Here is an 18,878-nt window from a genome sequence, read left to right as displayed (position 1 = left end):
CAACAAACAAGCTTCAACTCATGGAACCTCCTGGGTGCCAGTTTGTGCCCAGTGCCCCTTGTCCTGTCCCTGGGCACCACTGAGCAGAGTCTGGCCCCAGCCTCTTGCCCCCCACAGCTCCTTTAGCTCTTGCTGAGCATTGCTCAGCTCCCCTCTGGGGCTGCTCTTCTGCAGGCTCTCAGCCCCAGGGCTCTCAGCCTTTGCTCCTCACAGAGTTGCTCCAGGCCCCTCAGCATCTTCCCAGCACAATTTCAGGCCACTTCCTCTCATTTCATCATCTGATCTTAGGGAGAAGAGACCAACCTCCACCTCACTGCTATGTCCTTTCAGGGAACCTTAGAGAGCAATGAGGTGTCCCCTCAGCATCCTCTTCTCCAAACGAGTCCAGTTCCCTCAGCTGGTCCTCTTCTGCCAAGCAACTTTCCAGGCACCCTACCCCAAGCCTGGAGTGTTCATGGGGAAGTTGTGACTCAAGTGTAGAATAGAATAGAATAGAATAGAATAGAATAGAATAGAATAGAATAGAATAGAATAGACCAGGTTGGAAGAGACCTTCAAGATCATCGAGTCCAACCCATCATCCAACACCACCTAATCAACTAAACCATGGCACCAAGCACCCTACCAAGCCTCCTCCTGAACACTTCCAGTGATGGTGCCTCCACCACCTCCCCGGGCAGCCCATTCCAATGGGCAATCACTCTCTTTGTGTAGAATTTCTTCCTAACCTCCCCTGGCACAGCTTGAGACTGTGTCCTCTTGTTTTGGTGCTGCTTGCCTGGGAGAAGAGACCAACCTCTGCCTGTCTACAACCTCCCAGCAGTTGGCCTTATAAAACCTCACACAGCTGACCCTCGATCCAGCGCAGCCGGACAGGCTCCTTCCTGATCAGCTCAGTGCTGCCGCTCCGTGGCCATTCCGAGGTCCTGCAGCTGCGAGCCGCGCAGCAGCGCCGCCGCTCCGGTGCCGCTCGCCGCCGTATGCTGTGAGGGTGCTGCTGCCGCGCTCTTTGCTGCCTCCCTGTAATGAACCGCCGCGGCCATCTGGCCTGCACGGTACCGGCGGGCACGCCGTGGGCAAAGCGCTGAGCTGCAAAGAGGTCGGGGGGGAAGCTGAGGAGTCAGCGGGCGGAACGAGCCGGAGCCCCACCCCAGTGAGCCCCGGTGCCTTCTCTGTCTGCCCGCTTGCCCTCCTGGCTGTCGTGGGGTTTGGCTCCCTTGCTGTTCCACTCCTGTCCAGCTCCTCCACTGTGCTTGTTCTTTTTCTTCCTCTCTTTGTTTTTCTCCCGTGTCAGGCTCCTTCTTCTAGTCTTTTAATCCCTGCTGACGTTTGTTGCACCCCTGTTGCTTTTCAAACTTTATTTCTAACTCTTCATCTCTAATTCTTAAATGATTCCATTTCTAAATTATTCCACCCATTTCTCATACTCCAATGCTTTTCACATCTCCTTCCTACATCCCCCCCCCTCTGTGAAGCTCTTGTCTGGTTAGGCCACACCTTGAGTCCTGTGTCCAGTTCTGGGCCACTCAGTTTAGGAAGGAGGTTGACTTGCTGGAAAGTGTCCAGAGAAGGGCAACAAAGTTGGTGAGAGGTTTGGAGCACAAGCCCTAAGAGGAGAGGCTGAGGGAGCTGGGGTTGCTTAGCCTGCAGAAGAGGAGGCTCAGGGGAGACCTTCTTGCTCTCTACAACCACCTGAAGGGAGGTTGTAGCCAGGTAGGGGTTGGTCTCTTCTCCCAGGCAAGTAGCAACAGAGGACACAGTCTCAAGCTGTGCCAGGGGAAGTTTGGGCTGGAGGTGAGGAGAAAGTTCTTCACTGAGAGGGTTGTTAGCCATTGGAATGTGCTGCCCAGGGAGGTGATGGAGTCCCCATCCCTGCAGGTGTTCAAGAGGGGATTGGACGTGGCACTTGGTGCCATGGATTTGTCATGAGGTCTGTGGTGACAGGTTGGACTTAGATGATCTTTGAGGTCTCTTCCAACCTTGGTGATTCTGTGATTCTGTAAAAGGGTCCAGCCCAGCTGGTGGGCACAGGAAGCCAGGGATTTCATCCCACAGTGCCCAGCTCCCCTGTAAGACATCAGCGAGGGGCCCTGTGCTTTCTCTTCCTTCCCTCACCGCTACTTGGTAATGGGGTGAGCCGCCTCTCTTGGGCCTGGCTATGCCCAAGGCCGGGGTGGAGGAGGGGGGAAGAAAGAGCCCTGGGGGTTTTGGGTGTACCCTCAGGTGGGGGTGGGATGCTTTGCAGTCCGTTTGAGTCTTTTTCTCTTGCCTGTGGCGGGAGAACCGGCCTCTCCGCCTACCCCAGGGCTGGCAGTGGGAAGGCAGAGTCCCTTGGCGCCCGACCTCCCAGCCTCCCGGGGCTGCAGCAGCGGTGAAGGGTGTGCTTTTTTAATGTCAGTTATAATAAAATATTTTTACAGAGCCCAAAAATTCCAAAATAGTGCAAAACATCTCACTGTCATGCATCCATGGTAGCTGCCGCCGGCGGTGCCGCACACGGGGTGCTACAGACACACGGGCATCGGTGACACGTGCTACAGGAGCAGAATTGGTCAGTTCAATCACATGCCAAACGGGACGGTCTGGGGGAGGGGGCACAGGGCCAGGGCACGCCAGGGTTGAGGGGGTGCGGGGCTGAGCCCCAGCCTGGCCGTACAGGAGCAGCGGTTAGAAAAGAGGTGTAAACATTGAACGGAAACGAGAGAGGAAGTTAAACCTTTTGGTCCGAGGCAAACCCTATAGAAAAAGGACCGTGGGGCCTAATTGGGGTACCCTGTTTTGGGGATGGGGAGGGAAATGAAGGATCTGGATTGACTTGCAGTGTCAACAGGACTCTGTCTTCCCCAAAACTAAGGGCGAGCTGGCCAGCTGGGGCGGCCGTCGCGGGCACAACGCATCCTGGCCTCTCAGACACTCGCACGAGACACACACCACTGATCACACACAAATGGTGGTTAATGAGAAACTGGGGGAAAGGAGGGTGTCCTCTGGGCTGGGAGTGGGAAGGGTCTTGTTTGCACCAAGGAGTTCTCACAGGTGGTGCCGCACTGCATAAGGATGGCCAGAGCAAAGAGAGACAAGGCGCTGCTCCAGTGCTGCCAGCCCTCACCCCCAAGCCCTGGCACCCTGGGGGGCAGCAGTGGGGTGGCCCACGATGGCAGCAAGGAGGGAAGACAGGATATGGGCCAGGGCCTGCTCTCTGCCACTCCTGGCCCCAGTGATGCCGCTGCCAGCCAGGGAAGGGACCCCGTGCAGGGCATGCAGGGTCTGCACCCGCTGAACCAACAGCCCTAATAGCCCTTCTGGGTGCAGAACACAGCTGTCCAGGTGCCCTGTGTATGTACAGCTATTTACATATCTACAGGGTGCTCAGAGGGTGGGTACCTCCCTGTCCCTTCAGGCGCCCAACAATGCTCAAGGGATGGGGACAAGAGGCAATCATGCTGTGCCAGCCACTCACCAACACCCCTGGGCAGGATGAGATACACACACACAAACACATACACACCAGGCATCTCCCTTTGTTGCTTGATGAGGTTTGGCACTAGATAGGGCATGTAGGGTCAGGGATGGGCCATTGAGGTTCCTCCATCTGGGAAGGGGCAGATCTATCCCATCACCCAACCTGGAGTCCAGCTCTTCCCTGCAGCCCCCACCAGACCCAGCATCTTCCCATCAGGGTGGGATGGGAGAATGGCTGTGCTCTGCACTGTCACCCAGCCAATATGGTCAAGGGAGGGATGAAGAGGGGGGTCTGTCACTGCAGCCACATTCCTCTCTCACCCACACCAGCGCCAGGAAGGAGACTCCCCTTGTGGCCACTCTTATGGCTTATACATGGCTGAAGGATGCTGTAGGAAAGGGGTCAGGAGTGGGGAGAAGAGAGCTGGGGGGGGTGGGAGGTGTTTAACTGCTGCCCTCCTCAGCTGAGCGCGTGTCTGACTTGAGCTTGACGAACTCCTTGGCCACCTCGTCGTTGTTGCGCTGGGAGAGGATGCGGAGCACGGTGAGGCCGGTGTCGTCCATGTGGATGCGTCGGCCCAGGGGCAGCCAGCAGGCGCAGCCAGGTCGCTGCAGGATGTCCCGGAGCTGCAGGACAGCCATGCCCACTGTCCGGTCCTCCCGGGCGAAGCAGTAATCCTTCACACACACCTGCAGCTCGTAGCACTCGGGACCCGTCTCTGTCCCCAGTGTGCTGCAGGGTTAAGGCACAGGCAGCGTTGGTAAAGGGATCCCACTCTCAGGCCTCCCAGGTCTGTCACAGCCTCCTATATGGGTGCCCCTCCTGCTCCCCTCCCCTCCTCCTCCCTGCCCCTAAAAAAGTTGTGGGGTTTATTGTTTGGGGGGGGAAGGGGTGTTTCCCCAGTCCTTGCTTTCACCCATGAGGAAACATCTCAAACATCTCCAGGGGAGAAGTAAACTCAGTGGCAGATCCCAGGAGGAAGGCACCCCCCACATCATGGGGATACGTCTCCAGCATGCCCCCATATCCCCAGCCCCACAGTGCCACTCACAACTGGAAGCTCTCGTTGTACTTGGGAGCCCAGCTGTTGTTCTTGGATTTGGTGGCAAATTTCCTCTTCTTGTCACTGAGGTGGGGCCCAATGATGTTGACCTCTATGAAGGGCCGGAAAATGCCTGATGTCTGCCACTTGAGGTCGTTTGCAGCCACCACTGCAAGGAGGGGACATGTGAGGCTTACAGGGCACTGCCACCTGCCAGACCCTGGCATCCCACCCAGCAGAACCCACCTTTGACGGTGACTTTGTGTTCACCAGTGCCAGGGTGGGTGAGGAGCTCAACGTGGATAGACACCTCCCCAACAGGGTCATCCACACCAGAGCCTGCATGGCAAAGGGCAGAGACATGAGTGCTTGTTCCCTCTGTGATCATGATGCCCCCCACCCACCACCAACCCCACTGGAGGAGGCAGGTCACCCACCACAGGGCAGGAGGAAGTGAGCAGTAGGATCTGGCCCAATGTGGCCTCTGCCAAAGAATTCTGGGGACAGTAGCATAGTTGCAGCAACTGTCAAGGATGGCTGGGGCTGGGACTAGGCTGGGCTGTGTGGCATGGAAGGGTATCTGCTGCACCAGACGGCTCCTTGTCATCCCACCCCACATCAGCAGGGCCCAGTGTGTCCCACTTAACCAGGCAGGGGCTGAGGTCCCTGAGTAGGGCAGAGGGCAGTGGCCCAGGTGTCACTACTGTGGGCACAGGAGGCGGGGTGGGGGCAGCATTGCTAGTGCTCCATGCACAGCTATGAGCATGGGCCCAGCACTGGGCAGGAGAGACTCAGTCTGGCCCTTGTACCACATGGTGGCCATAGCCCTGCTAGGGGCTCAGGGCTGACTGTCCCCTCTTGTCTCCCCTTCAATTCAGGGACTACATCAAGCCCTGGGGTTCCCAAACTTGGGGAACTCAGGTGACCTGCAACCAACAGCCCAGCCCACCCTCTCTCTCCCAAGAGCTGCATGCACCCATGGGTGAAGGAGGGAGTACAAGGCAGAGGGACAGGCTCCATGGGTCAGACAGGGCCAACACGATCAAACTGAGCTCAGCAGAAAGCTCCCAGGGTGGATGTAAGTGCAAAGAGGCCATAGCCCCACGTGTCACTGCGTCTCTCACCCAGTACAAGGGTGTCAGGCTGGGAAGGCAGAGGATGGCAAACTCTCCTCCATCCACCTCCATCCTCTGTCCCACCCTTGGTGCCCCATCCCCTCAGGCACCCACCACACAGGCAGTGCAGCATGCTGAGCCAAAATGGAGGCGATGGTGGGCAAGGGGGGTGTCTAGGTACAGGAGGCCAAGCACGGGGTGCAGTCCCAGCCCCTCTGGCAGGGTGCAATGGAGGCCAAGCGGGGCCCATCGAGCTGGACTCATTCCTGATGCAGGCGGACAGAGCTCGCCAGAGCAAGGCTGGTAATGGTCCTCCTGGCAGCGAGGTGGATGGGAGGGGGACGTGGCCACAGTCACGGCCTCCCCTGGAGTCACATGGCCCAAGGGAACAGCTGCCCAGTTTGCAGGGAGGTTGTGGCAGGTGCCCACCCCAGGCAGGAACACAGGGGACAATGCAGGGTGCCCAGAGCTTGCCAATGGAGATGGGCACCCAAACCCCATGGGGCACAGCCCTCCTCCCTGGTCTCCGAAGGGTGTTCGATATGGCTGAGCACAGTTCCTCCAAAGTGGCTCTGAGAGTACATCTGTGGGCTCCAGATCAGCCCAAGCTAGGGGTCCCCAAGGACAGAGGTGCTAGGAAGGGGCTCCTGGCCACCCCAGCCCGCAGTGCTAGAACTGTTCCTAGCCCAGGCTGGCAGCAGCAGGCAGGCGCAGGGCGGGTGAGCGGCACACGTACCCTTCTCAGGATAAATCTCTTCACTAAGGGTAAACCTAATGCCTTTCCCACCATGAACTAGTGGGAAGGAGAAAGAGACAGAGACATGGCACAGAGGAGACAGAGAGGAGGAAGGAGACAAAGTGCATGAGGGACAGGAACAGTGAAAGAGGAGGAGAAAAGAGAGAGAGAGAGAGAGAGATCAGATCTTGCAGACAGATGGACAGCCGAGTATCCAGACAACACTGCAGCGACACAGGAATGCTGGGTACCACCCAGCTCCTAGCCCAGGGGGTTCTGGGGCCAGACTGCACCCAGGAATGCTGGCACCCACCAGACTCAACCCCACACCTTCCACATAGCTGGCACAGACAGGACAGATGCCCCTTGTAGGAGATGCACAGACAGCAAATGCACGTCCCACTCCGCAAGGACACAAACAAGCTTGGCTGGGGTACTATGCCCACGGCTGCCGAGACTATCTCTGTCCCCTGCTTGGGTGGCCAAGAGACAAAAGCAAGGGTGGATCCAAAATCATGGAGTATGTGGGGCACCCAGCACGCCCAGGACAAACATCAGATGCCCAGCACAGCATCCAGATCCAGCCAATCCTGCAAGGGGTCTGAGCCCTGGCCAGGCTGGCACCACTCAGCCAAGACTGGCAGCTCCAAAGCAGCACTGGACCAGAGTGTGCTGGGTGACAGGAGCTATCCAGCGTGGCCAGAGGGTGACCAGAGGGTGGCCAGAGGGTGTGGCCAGAGGGTGACCTTCTCTCCCAACCACAGGCCTCATATCTATTCCAGCCCAGCACAGGAAACATATTCTTCTTGTTAGTGGGGGATTTGGGGGTGCCAGGCTGCCTCTAGGCACCCAAGGACCCTCTTCAGCTGTAAACCATGGAAGCAAAAAGCCCTTCCATCCCCACTCACCCCTCCCACCCTTTATGAGTTTGGCTGGGACCCCTAACCCCACTGAGACAGAGGCAGGGTGTGATCCTGGCCATGGGACAGCTTGAGGGGGGGCGGTCAGGGCAGAGTATCCTACCCTGTGAAGCCTGGGTCTGCACAAAGGTCTTGATGAGGAGGTCAGTGGCCTGAGTGTAGAGGGACAGGGCATAGCGCAGCGACTGCAGGTCAGGGCTCTTCTCCAGGAACGTCTTCTTCAGCCCCACACCGCCAGCGTGGAAGTATTGCTGCAGGAGGCAGACAGCCACAGGGCTCTTGGCATCTCTGCTGGAGCCTCCTCAGTGCACCACCAGGTCTGTGCCTCAGGGCCAGAACCCTCAGAGCCGGCCCTCATCCCTCAGAGTGCCCTTACCTTGATGGTGTCCAGCGCCAGCTCCACCACTGCACACTGCTTTGGGGTCAGGCTCTTAGCTTCCTCTCGCACCATGTGGTCCTACAGGGTGCAAATCCTGCTCTCAGCATGGCACCAGGGCACTGCTCCCCTTGCCCCAGCCATGCCAGCAAATAGGAACCTGGTGGTGTCCTTGCAACAGTGCCACTGCCAGCTCAAAAGGTATCACCCAAGCTAGCACAGACTGGGGGTCAGACCACCTGCCCCCCCTCAGCCCAGCTTCATAGCCCTCACCTTCAGCTTTGAGAGCTGCCCCAGCTCCTTGGCTGCGTTGAAAATCATCTGTGTGCCCTGCAGAGAACAAAGAGAGAGGAGTGCTCCTGGTGAGCAGCTGGGATGGGGGATGCCATGGCCAGGCTGGGCACGTGGTGCCAGGAGCTTGCTGCAGCTCCAGGATCTCCCCTGGCTCCCCAGGTTGCAGGGGGCTGGAGGGGTGCTGCTCAGAGAGCCGCAAGGGCCACCAGCCGTGCCAAGGAGAGTTATGTAGGTGCAGGGCTGGCAGCTCCCATCCCAGCCCCAGAATTCTCAGCATAGGTGTGTGGCTGGGGGCTTGGGGACCCCAGGGCAGAACATCACCCTAGCATCAGGAAACTCACACCCTGCTCAGCACAGGCAGCTCGGCTCAAAGGTGCGATCCTGCTCCATGTAGTGCCCAAGCAGCCACTTCCACATCCAACAGAGCCCAGCATGGCACATCACTGCCACTGCATTGTGTCATACCAGGACAGGGGAGCAGAGAGAGAGTGCAGGGACACAGCAGGCACAAAGAGGATGTGGTGTGGTTGCCCTGTAACCCATGACACTGGCAGCCAAACCAAACACTCCCCTGCCACCCAGACCTTTGCCCACTTCCAGCCTCAGCCACAGGGATTCATGGCCCCTTTGCACCTCAGACACCACCACAGATGAGAGGCTCTGGCTGCCTTCACCTGCCCTGTTGCCTTGCCACCCCCATGGCCAGGGGCCATGATGACATTCCATGGTGCCCACCAGCACAGCTCCTGAGGATGCAGCCCCATGGCACAGGCAGATCCTGCTCAGCTCCCTGGCCTGGCACCCACTTACCACCGCTGAGCTCCTCTTCTCGAGCCCTAGAGCATGCAGCATGCAACTGGGTAAACTGGGCTCTGGTGGGCAGTTCCTACCTCCTTCCCCTTCCTGGCACCATTAGCTCCAGTCCTTCCCAAATAATGAGAAACTGAGACATCTGTCCCACTAAACATTTCCTCCTGCAGGGATCTGCTCCCCTCTGCCCTCCTTTTGTTACCCACATTATCCCTTTGTATCATCCACCTTCCTCCATCCCAAGTTCTGTCCCATTAAAGGACAAGCTGGGAGCTGGGGACACTGGTGTCCCCCAAACAGAGCACGGCGGGACACTGTAGTCAGGCAGGACCCCCCCACCCCACAGCACACAGGACAAGGGACCAGGAGACAAGAGGAGGGACCAGAGCCAAGTGGGGAGCAGAAGAGCCATATCCTTACTTCAGTGTGACTGGGTAGCTTCACCCTGCTCTGGAAGAGAACAGCAAGGGACAATTAATGGTGGTCCCAGCAGCAGCCAGCTGTGGGTCCAGGCCCCCCACATCCCCCAGCTATGTGGGCTTTGGCTGCACCCAGTTCTCTACTGGTGACACTGGTTCAGCACCAGTGCACCTGCAAAGGCTCAGCCCTGGGCACTTGCCAGTGAACCTATGCAGAGTGTTCCAAGTCTCTTCCTGAGCTGGGGCAGGCTTGCTCCCCACCTTGTCTGGGGCTGGGAATGTAGAAGGAGGCAGAGGAAAGCAGCTTGCTCAGCATGCTCACAAACTGGGGTAGGACCCAGCACACCTTGTGAGAAGGGGGAGGAGCTGGGGGAGACACAGGCATTGCCCAGATGCCAGCTTGGCTCTTCCTGTGAGCTAGGTTTTGGGAGCAGGCAGCCTGAAGAGCTGTGCTAGGCCCCCAGCCCAGCAGTGAGAATACCCAGGGGCAGAGCTGCCTGCTTGGACAAAACCCTTTAACAAGTTCTGGGGCTCAGCTGAGGCCCCCTAAGCATCAAGAAGAAGCAGGATCAGAGGTTCAGCAGTCCCACGACCCCCAATGTAGCCTGCACATCCCTCAGCATCCTCAGGTTCACTTCTTCCTGAGTGCCCAGCACTGGGATAGGTTTGCACCTGGCATCTCTGGTGCTCAGGCACCCTCTCCACATGTTGTGCGAGCCAGACACCTGCAGAGTGCCATGAGGCAGCGTCCCCCTTGCCTGCTGGGGATGCACAAAGCCCCAGAGACCCACCCAGAGGGGCTAAACACGACAGACCTGCTCTCTGCCCCAGGCAACACAGAAACAGGAGACTGAGCCTGTCCTGCACGCAGGCAGCACGGCCGGACGCCATGGCACACCTCAACATGACAACATGGCACACAGGCAACACATCCAGACAGCATGACAGAGGAAGCACAGACAAGCCTGGACCTCCACAGCAGGTGGGTGTGGGGCCAGGAGAGGGGCCACGGGGCAATGACACACATGGAGCCCACGGCTATTTACCTTCTCTGTCCCCTTGCCATGTTTTCTCAAGAGCGTGCCCTGTAGAAGCAACGTCAGAGGGTGAGCAGTGGAAGGGGGGGATGGGACACGAAAGATGCAGGGCATTGCTGGGCACACTGGGTGGCCACAAGCTGGTGGCAAAGACATCTCTGAGCTCCTGAAGGGCAGCCAGAGCCGGTGGTGACTGGTCCCTGTTGATCTGCTGGGCTCATGAGGGACTGCTCCCCAGAGGGATGCTGGTTCAGTGAGGGACTGGTGTCTGTTGGATGCTGTGCCAGCACTGGAATGCAGTGGCACTGACAGGGAATCGATCCCCACACTGGGATGTTAGGCTTATAGGTAGCTGATCCCAGCTGGAATACAAAGGTGCTGAGCCCATAAGGGACAGGTTCCAGCTGGTCTATAGGAAGGCAGGTGCTGGCTGGCACTGCGTGGGCTGCCTCTGGTGCCTCCACGTTCCCCCTCAGCCCCAGCAGATGCTCACAGCAGTTCTGGGCTCAGTGACAACCCCACACTGACTCAGGCCCAGCAGTAGCAAGAGAAACAGTGTAAAACAAGGGGGGCTCCTAACCACCTGTCAGGGTGGGGCTGGGGCACATCCAAATCAGGAGTGGGTAGCAGGGGGTTAGCTGGCAGAGAAGCCTGCAGGAGGGGCTAGCAGCACAGTTAGGGCCAGTGCAGCAACCAGAAGGGTTTCTTGCCCTGGAGGGAACTGAGGCACAGGGTGATGGGTGCACAAGAGGACCCTGTACCCCATAGAGATGACATGGAGTGAGGTCTGAGGGGACGCTCAGCCCCCAGCTGCCCCCAGGGTCTCTCCAAATTCTGCTGTTGAAAACAGAAAGTGCTGGGTGACACAGGAGGGACCATTCTCCCCTCAGGGACTGGCATACAGCACCCAACCACCTGCACTTGCACCACTGCTTCTGCTGTGAAGGTCTCTGCCAGTCAGAGTTAGGGGGAGCAGGACTGGAGGCAGCCATGGCCCTTTCCTTGCCCCGTAGAGCATAAGCCCATGGCCACAAACTGAGCAGAAGACAAAAGGAGATTGCTCTGTCAAAGCCAGGCAAAGATCCAGCAGCAATGCCAAGAACCCCAGAATCTGGGCTCCCAGGGCCATGCCCAGACCACACAACTCGTGCCAGCAGCCTGCCCACTGCTGAGCAACGGGGCCAGGGACACTCATGTACCAGCAGATTGCTCCCTCAGTCCCCACCGCAGCCACAGCCAAGGCCTCAAGGGGAAGCTGAGGCTGAAGGGGTCAGGAAGAGCAGCCCTGGCTGCCCGGCACGTGCCGCCCCCCTGCTCGTGTCTCCAGCGGCCTCTCGCACCTCGGCATGGAGCAGGATGGCATCAGCCTGGGTCTGGCTCTCTCTGATTATGTGACACTGCCCCATCACCGTCCCCTCTCACCCCATCACCAACCCTTGCACCTCCCCACACCCAGGCATCACAAATCTGCCCAGGAGCTTTCTGCCTCCAAACCCGGGTGGGGCTGTGGGCAGATGCCCACCAGGAGCCAGCAGGCAGCATGAGAATGGGGAACCACAGAGGTGGACCAAGTTGGGAGCCGAAAGAGGGAGTGGGCAGGGCACAGGCAGCCACACAAGACAGAAACCGTCGAGGCCAGGACCGACACACAGCGGACAGACAGACAGACAGACAAGGAGCTGCCGTACTTACAATCATCTGCCATTGAGAGGCGAGCGGAGCAAGTGGAGAGAACAACCATCACATGAGTGCCCACCTCCTCCTCCAGCCTCCCCAGCCCCAGCTGCCCCACAGCTGGGTACCCAGCCACCCCCCCACCCCTGCCAGCCAGGAGGGGTGGAAGAGACAGGGATGCCCCCATCTGACACGCCACAGCACTCAGCATTATGCCCTGCCACAGCCACCACAGGTCTCAACAGCCCCAAAGTGCCCCCATTCCAACCTGCCCAGTGCTGTCTCTGCCCCAGGGCTACTCAGCTGCAGAGAGCTGGCAGACCCCATGTGAGGTTTGGCTCTGACACTCAGCCCCGTGTCACCAAACCACTCAGCTACCCCTAGGCTGGAGTCCAGACCCACCCTAGGCAGCACAGTCCCCTCCAAGGACTGCCCCTGCTCAGGGCAATTGGTCAGCAGACCCACACATACATGCCACCTCCTCTGCCCCCTGCACGGGGCTCTTTGCCTCCAGAATATGACAGCAACACGTGGCTGGGAAGGGACAGAGAGAGACTGGGATGGAGACTGGGACACAGGGGCACCAGTGTTCCTACTAGATTTGCTGGGAGCAAGGCTGGCCTGAGCCAGGCTCTGGGTGGAGACAAGGTGCCAGTGAGGTGGCACCACTAAGGGGTGACAGGTCACCAATGCACTGTCCCTTACAGCCACAGCACGAGGAGCCCCACAGTTCCAGAAAGGTGACGCAGAGACCAGTGGCTCCAGGGACTCCAAGAGCCTAAACTCAGCTTTGTGATAGTGACCTAGAGTGACAAGGACAGAGGTGTGGCTGCCTCAGAGCCTTCAGTGCCACTCTTTCCTGTCTGACTCCAAGAGAATTGCTGTCTCAGGAAGGTTTGGGGTGCATGGCTACATTTGGGGAGGACAGAGGCACAAGGATGCCATGCAGAGCCTCAAGGCCTGTAGGCAACCTCTTTCTAAGCAGGGGCTTTGCTTTGCTCCACTAGAGCCTGATGGGCCCATGAGAAAGGAAGAGTCCAGCCCTGCTGGAGGGGGATGCCCCTTGTTCCCCACATCACCCCCATCCCCATAATGCCAGTCCCTCCTCCCCAGGAAATCCCAGCCCTGCAGCCAGGCTGACATGAAGTGGCTCCCTGCACTCTAAGAGCCTCTTGATTGACCTCCTGGCACAGAGACCATGGCCACAGCTGGTGCTGGTGAGAATGGCATAGGACATTCCCCCAGCTCAGAAGAAAGAATGGAGAGGAAAGGCCCAGTGCCCCTTTTCAGTGCCAGGAGATGGCAGGAATGTCTCTTGGCAAAGCCAGCCCAGAGAGTGCTGGGCTGTACTGAGCACCTGGGGCAGGAATGCCTTTTCCCTTCTCCATCCTCTCCCTGGCAATGAGCCAGAAGCAGGTTTGGGGAGGCCACTCCTCCAAGCATGCAGTGAGGACACCTTGCCAGCAATGTCCCACACTGGCCCCAGCCAGCCACCCATGTCCCAGCAGGAGGGATCCCCTCACTGTCACTCACCGTCTGGTCCGTGAGCGGAGGCAGGACAATGGTCTTCTCCATCGTGTTCATCACCAGCTTCCAGAGCTCCTTCAGCACCCGCTTCAGCACTGTCTTCTCACAGATCTTGGCAAAGAGTGTCAGGCTGCAGAGAGAGGGTGGAGCTGAAAGTCCCAGCACAGCACCACTGATGCCAGCCCTTGCCCAGCTAGCCTGACCCTGCAGGTCCCCTACACTCCCAGGGTGGGTCAGGGTCACTGAGAAATATGTGTGTCTGTTGGCCCAACACTCACTTGCTGTCCAGGAGGTCCATGATGGGCTGCAGGACATTGTCAGCATCCTGTGCAACGCTGCTGCAGGTGCTGGCAGGGACATTGCCAGTGCCCTTCACCTGGCCCAGGATGTCACCCATCTGCTTCACGCACTCCTCGATGTGTGGCTGGAAACTGGGGACCGCAATGCTCAAGCAGCTCAGCATCTCCCACAGCCATGCCCAGGACCTGCTTGGCCGAGCAGAGCCCCCAGCCAGGCCCCAGCTGCAGTTCCTTGACCCCCAAACCCACATCCTCTCAGCCAGGTGTACCTGGTGGCAAAAATTCGGCTCAGCTCATCCAGGACATTGTTGAGTTTCACCTGCAGTTCCTTGAGGATATCACTGGCTTCTGTGTCCAGCTGGAGGAGGGAAAAATTGGAGAAGCCATCAGGGTCCCTGGTCCAGCCCTGGGGGAATTTCTGCATCCCAAATGCACCCCTGGGCAGGATGAAGCCCATCCATCATCTGACATGGTAGAAGAGCAGGATGCTATGGGGTGGGACAGTGTGATCCCATACAGGGGTGAGGAACAAGGGTCTGCACCTAGTGCTGTGGAGCCAGGGAAGGAACTTCCTCTGGGAAGGAGACACTGATCCAGCACATGGCTCCCTCCTGGACACCTAATACGCACCTCCTTCCCACCCATGGCTTCAAACATCTTCTCGAGCTGGACACGGAGCTGCTGGATGTTGTTCATCAGGATGCAGGGCTGAAGGGAAAGGATGGAGAGTGGAGTCAGCACTAACAGAAGTAGCCAGAACAGCTCTCTGCTGCCCCAGGGCCCTCCCACCCTGTACTCCTGGACATGAGAGCAGTCATGGCAGAGAGCCCTGCCTGGCAGCATCTCAGAAACTGCCACTGGACAGAGATGAGGGCAGAACCTTCATCACGGGGACCAGCCTTGGAGCTAAGGTGAATGGCTGGGGTCACCATGTGGGAACAATTCTGCCTGGCAGCACCAGGCAGGTGGCATGCAGAAGGAAAATACATCACCACTTTCTCCTTCTCCTTGGAGCAGTACGAGGCGAAATCCTTGGAGATGATCTCAGCATACTGGAGCAGCACATTGCTGATGGTCTGCAGCCAAATGATGGCAGCAGCAAAGACACCCAGACAGCAGTAAAGCAGAGAGAGAAGACCATGAGTCCCACAGCAGTGAAACAAGCCAATGCCTGGTTAAGATCTGGGGCTCCTAGACCCTCTGGCCCCACAGATGTGCTAGGAGGCACACAAGCACAGCCACTGGAAGTCAGATCCAGCACACCTAGTCTCAGTAAGCAGCTCCATCACCCTCACAGCTCTGAGAGCATCAGCCATCAATGCTGCACAAAACTCCCACACTGCAATGAGCCAGTGGCATTTAACTGACCTAGATTAATTAACCAATTATCTCATTATTGAGCTAATCTCCTCTGCTATCAAAGCTGGGAGAGTCACAAGGTCTGTGGCATGTCTGCTTGAACATGTTAGAGGTGGTGCAATCTGTGTCCCATGTCACTGCCTGCAGCTGGACAGGAGGTGACAGAGAGTGCAGGAGCCCCGGGCCAGTGCTGAGTCAAGAGTCCCAAGGGTGCTGCTGGCCCAGCGACCCCCACCCTGGTAGCTGCTCACCTTGGCAAACCTTCTCATGTAATGCCCAACAATCTGGGGATCAGGGCACTCGAGTTTCTTGATGATTTCAAAGCTCTGGTTGAGCTGGGAGAAGACATCCACCACCGAGCAAGAGAAGAGTGCATGCTCCGATGTCTGCTGGAACTGCAGGAGCGAGAAGCAGTGTCAGCATGAGGCTGGGTTTAGAATCATAGAATCAACAAGGTGGGAAAAGACCTCAGAGATCATCAAGTCCAACCTATTTTAGCCCTGATGGGGACACCCTGGGCATCAAGGGACAAGCCCCTTGCCCACTCCCCAGCGGCAGTTCCTGTACCAACACTCGTGTGCATACCCCATCCTTCTTGTCCCGCTCCAGCGCTCCATGCAGGAAATCCCGGGACACCTCTTCATTCTCATCCAGCCACTGGATAACGAAGGGCTCGAACCAGCTGGAAGAGAGGCCCATCCCCAGTGAGGCCAGCCAGCCCCTGGGGCACAAGCACTTCCCCGCACCCGCCGAGGGCTGCACTCACGCGGGGTACTCGGGCACGCGGCTCTTGAAGGCAGGCAGCTCGGTGACGTACTCGTTGTAGAGCCACTTCACCTTGAAGTGCAGGTTCATGTAGTCTGCGCTCTTGCACAGGCGGTGCTTGTCGTGCTCTGCACAAAGGGGAGCGGGCCCAGGCTTTGCCTCCAGCCCCAGCCCTGCGGGGAAGCTGCTCCAAGGGTAGCTCCCAGGATGCCAAGGAAATGGGGTGAAGACTGAAAAGCTTCTTGGGTGAGATTCATGCCAGGCTTTGTGTTGGTGAGTGAGTGAGTGAAATGGATTTGGCCAGGGAATAGGCAAGGTGAGAGAAGAGTGTGGCTCCTGCCTGGTTCCCCAGACTGGCTTGGGGTGGCACAGGGGCACTCACCCTCCATTGCATACTTCATATCCTGAGCAAAGAGGTTCCACATCACTTCGGCACTGATCTTCCCCACATTTAGTTCCTGGGGAAACCTAGGGCAAGGGCAAAGTGGAGGGTGGACCAGACCTCCACTTGGAAACAGATCCCACACACCTCTCCCCTGCCTCAGTTTCCCCATCTGGAGGTTACAACTCACTAAAGCCACTACAGCCACCGCGCGGGCGTCCCCCTGGGCGCCAAGCAGGGTCCCCTTTCCCAGCACCTACTCACTGGTTCAGGCAGGGTGTGTAGGAGTTCTTGTCCTCCTCAATAATGGAGACTATCAGGGTGATGAGCTTAGACCAGAAGTCCAGGTTTTTGATGCTGGGGCCCTGCTCCTCCGGGGGCACCTCAGCTTTCTTAGTCTGGAGTGATGGGGAAACAGCAGAGGCTCTGGTTAGCCCGCTCACAGGGCTCAATTTTGTGATGGAGCTAACAAGGAAGCAGGAAGGTTCTGGAGGCCCCCATGCAGTCCCTTCTTGTCTGGTCCCAGTCTCAACCCTACAGCAGCGGGGCTCAAACACTGCCCAAGGCTTGGGGCTCATTCTGCATTGGGCTGAGTGCTCTGAAGACAGAGCAGGAGGGCAGGGGATGGTAAAGGTTAGTGGGTGGCAACAAGGTCCCAGTGCACCACCTGACACCCCAGTGTGCCCCATCTGCCCCTGCCTCACGCACCGGGTCTGTCTGGTACTCTCGACTGTAGAGCTCGTGGCAGTTGTTGAAGATGTACTCGTAGGTGGAGTTGAGGCAGGCCTTCACGCAGTCCTTCACCACCTGGCTGGCTCGTGGCGGGCTCTGCAGTTCCTGGACCTGGATGGGCAGGGGGGAGCAGTGCTAGAGGCACAGTCACAGCCCTGCAGCCACCCAGGAGCCAGCACAACCCCAACCTGACAAAGAACTGGTGCCAGCAAGGGTCAGGCTCCCCACTAGAGGGATATGGGGCAAGTGAGGCCCCAGTAATACCTTCATCCGAAAGAAGGTGATGCTGGTCAGCAAATCAACTGTGGACTTGAGATCCTGCAGCCGTTCAGGACTGCTGGCAGGGAAGTTGTTCTGCCAGAGCGGGGAAAAAAGAGGAGAGTGGCACACAAAACTCTTCCAGAGGCAGAAAACAGCCACTTGTTGCTTCAGACGGGGAGGAGGCTGAGGCGCAGCAGCCACCTTACCCGGTACATGGAGAGGTCAATGCGCAGCGAGTTGTGCAGCTGGTCGAGGAGTTTGACGAACCTCTCCTTCTGTGGAGAGACACCCCAGAGCCAGGTAAATGGGGGAGAAGCTGCAGAGACCACCCCCCTCCCTGCTGCCCCTGGCTCTCTCTGCTTCCAGCCCAGCCCAAGGCCCCCCCTGGCTCATCCCTCTCCTTTCTGCTTTCCTTCCTTCCCTCCTTTCTTCATCAGAGCCCTGCAGGTGGGCATGGGATGACTGTGGCAAAGTGCAGGTCCTTACTGAAGGCCAGGGCTCGCGGGCAGCCGTTGATGGCTCCTGGGGCACTTGTGGTCGTGCTGAGCACGGTATAGGACTGAGAATCAACACTGTGCATCCCCTTTGCTCTCACTGGTGGTTGGTGCCAGAGGGGCAATGGGCTGTTCTGCCTGCCCTGCCCACTTGGACATCTTCAAACACGGGGTTTGGGCAGGAGCTGGGAGTGTTCAGGGTTGTGCTCCTCAGCCACATGGCCCTGGATTAAAGCTTTCAAATTGCTGAGGGGAAAAAGGCAGCAAAAAGAGCAACTGGGCTCTTGCAGTGGTCACCCATCTTCAGGGCAGAGCGGCCTCAAGACAAGGCCAAGACGACCCCAAGAGCTGGACACCTTCATGGGCTCCTCACTCACCCAATCAGGCTGCATCATGGGATGTGGACAGGGAGCTGCTCCAGGTAGACAGTCTCCACTGAAGCTGAGTGGCTTTAACTTAGCTTAGCCAAGCTCCTGTCTAGAGAGCACAGGGCGAATCCCATGCTGGACTACAGATTTGATGTCAGAGATGAGGGCAAAGCAACCTCAATTGTCCAGTGACAGGACAAGGGGCAACAGGTGCAAGCTGGAGCAGAGGAGGTTCCACCTGAACATCAGGAAAGACTTTTTCACTGTGAGGGTACTGGAGCCCTGGAGCGGGCTGCCCAGAGATGTTGCGGAGTCTCCTTCTCTGGAGAGATTCAAGACCTGCCTGGATGTGTTCCTGTGTGATCTGCTCCAGGTGATCCTGTTCTGGCAGGGGGATTGGACTCAATGATCTTCAGAGGTCCCTTCCAACCCCTAGTATTCTGTGATTCTGTGATACATGAGCCACTCTGGCCCAAAATGCTACCAGGAGGCATCTCACTTTGCACTGCTGCCAAGGGTGCTTTGCACAACCCCGCTGATGTCTAGCATCTAGCCGCCCACGAGAGCCCTAAGCTCCCCCCACAGCACTGACTGCACCGGGTTAGGGCTGCCCACAGGGCTCTGGAGAGCCCAGAGCAGCTCCCCAAGGGGAAAGGACAGGGCAGCGAGTTCCGCGCCCGCCTGGCCGTGGCTCGGCCGAGCCTGCAGCCTGCGCTGGCAACCTCAAACCTTGGGCGCCCTCGGCAGGCCGAGCCGAGACCGCGCATTCCCGGCAGCGCTGCAGAGCTTTAAAACTGGACACCAC

General features: G+C 58.1%; 1 protein-coding gene across 1 annotated transcript in view; it reads right to left on the bottom strand.

Moving 5' to 3' along the window:
- Positions 1-2,382: 2,382 nt before the first annotated feature.
- Positions 2,383-18,878, bottom strand: part of UNC13A (unc-13 homolog A) — a 37,237-nt gene continuing 20,741 nt past the window's right edge. Inside the window, exons 23-44 of the mRNA XM_054174841.1 lie at positions 17,418-17,486; positions 17,215-17,304; positions 16,927-17,061; positions 16,483-16,616; positions 16,219-16,304; positions 15,838-15,964; positions 15,657-15,753; positions 15,323-15,466; positions 14,705-14,788; positions 14,343-14,420; positions 13,982-14,070; positions 13,692-13,844; positions 13,420-13,543; positions 11,905-11,910; positions 10,222-10,260; positions 9,177-9,206; positions 7,926-7,982; positions 7,653-7,733; positions 7,380-7,527; positions 4,752-4,844; positions 4,515-4,674; positions 2,383-4,195 (exon numbers count right to left, since the gene is read on the bottom strand). Coding sequence (XP_054030816.1) covers positions 3,907-4,195; positions 4,515-4,674; positions 4,752-4,844; positions 7,380-7,527; positions 7,653-7,733; positions 7,926-7,982; positions 9,177-9,206; positions 10,222-10,260; positions 11,905-11,910; positions 13,420-13,543; positions 13,692-13,844; positions 13,982-14,070; positions 14,343-14,420; positions 14,705-14,788; positions 15,323-15,466; positions 15,657-15,753; positions 15,838-15,964; positions 16,219-16,304; positions 16,483-16,616; positions 16,927-17,061; positions 17,215-17,304; positions 17,418-17,486 — 2,313 coding nt within the window. The 3' untranslated portion in view covers positions 2,383-3,906. The remainder of the gene's footprint in view (positions 4,196-4,514; positions 4,675-4,751; positions 4,845-7,379; positions 7,528-7,652; positions 7,734-7,925; positions 7,983-9,176; positions 9,207-10,221; positions 10,261-11,904; positions 11,911-13,419; positions 13,544-13,691; positions 13,845-13,981; positions 14,071-14,342; positions 14,421-14,704; positions 14,789-15,322; positions 15,467-15,656; positions 15,754-15,837; positions 15,965-16,218; positions 16,305-16,482; positions 16,617-16,926; positions 17,062-17,214; positions 17,305-17,417; positions 17,487-18,878) is intronic.

This window comes from Dryobates pubescens, chromosome 31 (genome assembly GCF_014839835.1).
Source record: "Dryobates pubescens isolate bDryPub1 chromosome 31, bDryPub1.pri, whole genome shotgun sequence".
Taxonomy (NCBI): Eukaryota; Metazoa; Chordata; class Aves; order Piciformes; family Picidae; genus Dryobates; species Dryobates pubescens.
Note: the sequence above shows the minus strand (reverse complement) of the source record. Positions and strands in the feature narration are given on the sequence as shown.